Here is a 4968-nt window from a genome sequence, read left to right as displayed (position 1 = left end):
AACCATCAACTGCTCCTTTTTCTACAAAATTTAATAATATAATATCTCTTCAAATTCCCACTTTACCCTTACTTAATCCCCAAAAATTACTTTCTCAGACATTCCTCTTTCCAAATCATTCCTTCCTCACTCCTACATCTCCGCCATCTCCCCCTCTCTCTTCTCCCACCACTTTCTCTCTCTACCTTCCTCACTCCCTCATGCAGTCCACCAAAAGTCGCCGGAGAATCTCTCCGGCGGGGGACTCCGACATTTTTTCTGGTGGTGATAAGCAAGATCACCTCCTCTCCTCCGCCGTCTGTAATGGCGAAGACCTTTCTCCCTTTGTTCGGAAAGCTTTCGCTGCTGGAAAACCTGAAACTCTTCTTCAAAATCTCAAAGCTTTTACTCGTTCTAAAGAATCTGAGATCGAAGAAGTATGTAAAGCGCATTATCAAGATTTTATTCTTGCTGTTGATGATCTTCGTTCGTTGCTTTCTGATGTTGATGACTTGAAGTCTTCACTTTCACTATCTAATGCTCATCTTCAATCAGTTGCTCAACCTCTGCTTTCTTCTCTTGATGCGTTTATTGAAACTCGGAATATTAACAATAATCTTTTGGTTTGTTTGAGTTCAGTTAAGATCTGTGTTCAGATCGTTGAGCTTTGTGCTCGAACGAACAATCATTTGAAGAATGATCAATTGTATTTAGCTTTAAGATGTGTTGATAATATTGAGAGAAGTTTGTTGAAGATTACGCCATCTTCAACTTTGAAGAAGATGTTGGAGAAACATATTCCTGAAATTAGGGTTTATGTTGAGAAGAAAGCGAATAAAGAGTTTGGTGATTGGTTAGTTGAGATTCGAACTGTTAGTAGGAATTTAGGTCAATTTGCTATTGGACAAGCTTCTTCTGCTAGACAAAGAGAGGAAGAATTGAGGATGAAGCAAAGACAAGCTGAGGAACAATCCAGATTAAGTCTTAGGGATTGTGTTTATGCGTTAGAAGAAGAAGATGACGGTTTAGATCTGGGAGTTTCTTCTGGAACTATTGATAGAGAAAGTGGGGGGAATTTCGGGTTTGATTTAACCCCATTATATAGGGCTTTTCATATTCATCAAAGTTTAGGGCTTGAAGATCGGTTTAAACAGTATTATTTTGAGAATAGAAAGCTTCAATTAACTTCCGATTTTCAGGTATCTTCTATGACTCCGTTTTTAGAGTCTCATCAAACATTTTTCGCGCAAATTGCTGGCTTTTTCATAGTTGAGGATAGAATTTTGAGGAGAGGTGGAAGGTTGATTTCTAAATGGGAGGTTGAAAATTTATGGGAAATGGCGATTAGTAAAATGTGTTCTGTTTTAGAGGATCAATTTTCGCGAATGCAGACTGCTAATCATTTGCTACTTATTAAGGATTATGTTAGTTTGCTTGGTGTTTCATTACGGAGATTTGGGTACCCAGTTGATGCTTTGCTTGATGTGTTGAGTAAACACAGGGATAAGTATCATGAATTGTTGTTATCGGATTGTCGTAAGCAAATTACTGACGCACTTTCAGCTGATAAATTTGAGCAAATGTTGATGAAGAAAGAGTATGAGTACTCCATGAATGTGTTGGCTTTCCAATTGCAAACTTCGGATATAATTCCAGCTTTCCCTTATATTGCTCCTTTTTCGACCACTGTACCTGATTGTTGTCGGATCGTGAGGTCGTTTATTGAGGATTCTGTTAGCTTTATGTCATATGGTGGGCAGTTGGATTCTTATGATGTGGTTAAGAAGTATTTGGATAGATTGTTGAGTGAAGTCCTTGATGAGGCTTTATTTAAGCTGATTAAAACTTCTGTGTTTGGTGTCTCTCAAGCTATGCAAGTTGCTGCAAATATGGCTGTGTTTGAACGAGCCTGTGATTTCTTCTTTAAGCATGCTGCTCAACTCTCGGGCATACCTTTGAGAATGGCAGACAGAGGAAAGAGGCAGTTCCCGTTAAAAAAGGCTCGTGATGCAGCAGAAGAAATGCTTGCTGGGATGATCAAGACTAAGATTGATAGTTTTATGTCATTGATTGAGAATGTCAATTGGATGGGTGATGAGCCTCTTCAAGGTGGTAATGAATATGTGAATGAGGTTATAATCTTCTTGGAGACTCTGGTTTCTACAGCTCAGCAGATATTGCCGCCACAAGTTCTAAAGAGGGTGTTGCTAGATGTTATGTCCCATATATCTGAAAAGATTGTGAATGCTTTGCAGGGAGATATAGTAAAGAAATTCAATGTAAATGCAGTCATGGGACTTGACATTGATGTTCAATTATTAGAGTCGTTTGCAGATAGTCAGAAATCTATTCTCTCTGAAGAAGATGCAAGTGAGCTGAAATCAGGCCTAGCTGAATCACGGCAGTTAATTAATTTGCTTTTAAGCAATAATCCGGAGAACTACTTAAATCCTGTTATTAGAGAGAAGACTTACAATGCTTTGGATTACAGGAAAGTGGTGACAATTTCTGAGAAACTAAGGGACCCTTCGGATAGGAGCTTTTTTGCTACGAGGGGAGCTAAACCGAATCCCAGAAGGAAGTCTTTAGATGCATTGATTAGAAGGCTAAGGGAAGTTAGCTGATTTGACATAGAGCTGTAAGTAGCCAATTTGCCTTATTTTGAGGGTGTTCTTGGTTCAGGTTTATTGCTAGTTGTCCATTGCTAACTAAATATGCATATTCAATAAGCAGTGTATTGTTCAAGGTTGTTTTTGTATAATCTTATGTATTTGATATCTTATTCTGTATGTAGTTTTTCATATATATTACATTCATTAATTTTAAGGTTGTTTTTGTACAATAGGAAGTATTTGATATCTTTCTAGAGTTGTTTGTTTTGGTGCTTTATTGCAGTTCTTTGTTTGCACATTTATATAAACATTCCATTTTGTTGAATTTGAACGATTATTCTAAACTACCCTCATCTTTTATCTGTTATATTCTCTGTATGTAACCCTATTCTGTTACCCATTGATGTGATGTGTTGTCATCCAGGGGCTGTTTGGTTTATAGTAATGGAATGGAATATGATTATTCTGTTTGTTGAGAAAAGAATGCATATTTCTAATTCAGATTTCTTTTGTTTGGTTGTAAAAAGAAAGAAAGAGAGTTCTTCTCCCTATACTTCAACTACTGTTAGTGAGCCTGCCTCATAGGTAGCATTAATCACAGCCTTATAATCACTACAATAACCTTTACATTGTCAGCAATATTGCTTGTCTGGGTTTATGTACGAGTTTTTCTGGGGTTCCATACATAGGAACTTATAGGTCCAAGTTCAAGTGTTCAGTTGTTTTTTACTTTTAAGATTGCCAGTGTTCTTTGTCATATATAGTAACTTTTTGTCTAAATTCTAGTGTTTGCCGGGGTCGAAAATGTAATTTGCTGTGATTTCCTTTGCGGCTGCCATTGTTCTTTAATATATGATGGACAAATTAGTTGTCATTAAGAATACTTCTCCGCCCCCTTTGGTTTGCATTAAAAGGAAAATTGGCGAAAAAGGTGGATAATGATAATAAATAAAGAGAGATAATAAGTGTTATAGATGAAATTATAAGAGAGCTAAAATGTGAATGAAAAGAAAGTGGTGGGTCATTGTTCAGAAATAATGCAAATTAAGTGGAATAGACCAAAATGACAAATACTAAAAATACAGTGGGGGACGGAGGAAGTACATTCTTGCAGACTCTGAAGACTTACTGCATTACCTAATGCGTAGTTTGTTAGGAGCCGCCGTGCAAGCATGGCTGTATATGAGGCCCCAACTTGGTTCCCTCTTCTTGGTGTTGCTGTGGAACAATATGACATTTTTGATTTATTATTTCCACTTAATTTCCAAACTTGTTTTAAAATCCATGGTGTGAATTACCAGGGCCCATAATTTGGTGAGAAGAAACTTTCACAACTCGTTTTGGAAATGCTTTTGTTACTGTTGTGAAAAATCATTACTCATTTGGTTGAATGATTTCCCAATAATAGGCCTACGAAAGTGAGGTGGTGAGTGGTGACTGGTGAGTGGTGACAGATGAGTGATGCATTGTTGGAGTCTGCTCGGTTTGGTAAGGATGAACCTATGGCTACTGGCAGTCTGGCACAAATATGTTTTAAGGGGAAGGGAACAAGAGATGGACTTGGACGGGAAGCCGAAAGTTGATAATTTGCTAGCTACTTGCAGAACACACAATTCATCTACTGGCCAAAACTGAGATTGATGGTGAACTACTTCAACCACAGAGATGACAGACCATGCAGTTCTGGGCGTAAGTTGGTGATCGGTTTCTTAGTCGATTACTTTATTAGTATTCGCGAGTAAATCATTGCAAAACCTTAGTAGGTTCACAACAATGCTAAAGTCTTAATCCCAAAAACTTGGGATTAATCTAAATAATCGATCTCAGTTGGTTCGTTGCTGGACTTGCTTTGGTGGGTGGTGTATCTTTCTGGCTTGTTTTTTGTTGTTTCATTAGCCTGAAACGGATATAGTGATTAATTGATATTTATGTCTTATACCCTCATTTACGCGAGTAGTTGGATTGCTGGTGCCCTGGTCATACTTGCATTGTTGAAAATTGGGATGTTTGATAATTGACTTTTAGATTAGTTTTGAATTTCGACTGGTTGGTAAAATGGGCGAAAAATGAGTTTGGCTGAAAAACTAACTTTTAAGTCAAATTGAAAAGCTAATTTTGTTGGTGTTTTCTTGTTGAATTTTTTTTAAACAACCAACAATACATTTACCAACTATATCTTTATATGGTTGGCCTATCCAACTAACTTAAAAGACAATAAAAAAATTAACATCTCTATGTGACAACCAAGCTAAAACAACCAATAACTATTTGCCAATCACATGAAATGCAAATTAACTTTTGATATTAATTTAGAGTTTTTGTTGGTTAGTTAATTATTTTTTTGTTGGATTGTACTAAAAAATAATTATTAATCTAT

The 4968-nt window shown here is 36.8% G+C and overlaps 1 protein-coding gene across 1 annotated transcript; it reads left to right on the top strand.

Annotated features, from left to right (window-relative positions):
• Positions 1 to 2868, top strand: LOC130827483 (exocyst complex component SEC15B). The gene has a single exon (XM_057693215.1). The coding sequence runs from the start codon at positions 201 to 203 to the stop codon at positions 2601 to 2603; it is 2403 nt and encodes an 800-aa protein (XP_057549198.1). The 5' UTR covers positions 1 to 200; the 3' UTR covers positions 2604 to 2868.
• Positions 2869 to 4968: the final 2100 nt, after the last annotated feature.

Source organism: Amaranthus tricolor, chromosome 11 (assembly GCF_026212465.1).
Source record: "Amaranthus tricolor cultivar Red isolate AtriRed21 chromosome 11, ASM2621246v1, whole genome shotgun sequence".
NCBI classification, from domain to species: Eukaryota; Viridiplantae; Streptophyta; class Magnoliopsida; order Caryophyllales; family Amaranthaceae; genus Amaranthus; species Amaranthus tricolor.
Note: the sequence above shows the minus strand (reverse complement) of the source record. Positions and strands in the feature narration are given on the sequence as shown.

Excerpts from the sequence above, each read along its gene's own strand:
- LOC130827483 (XM_057693215.1), top strand. The coding sequence starts at position 201 with ATGCAGTCCACCAAAAGTCGCCGGAGAATCTCTCCGGCGGGGGACTCC.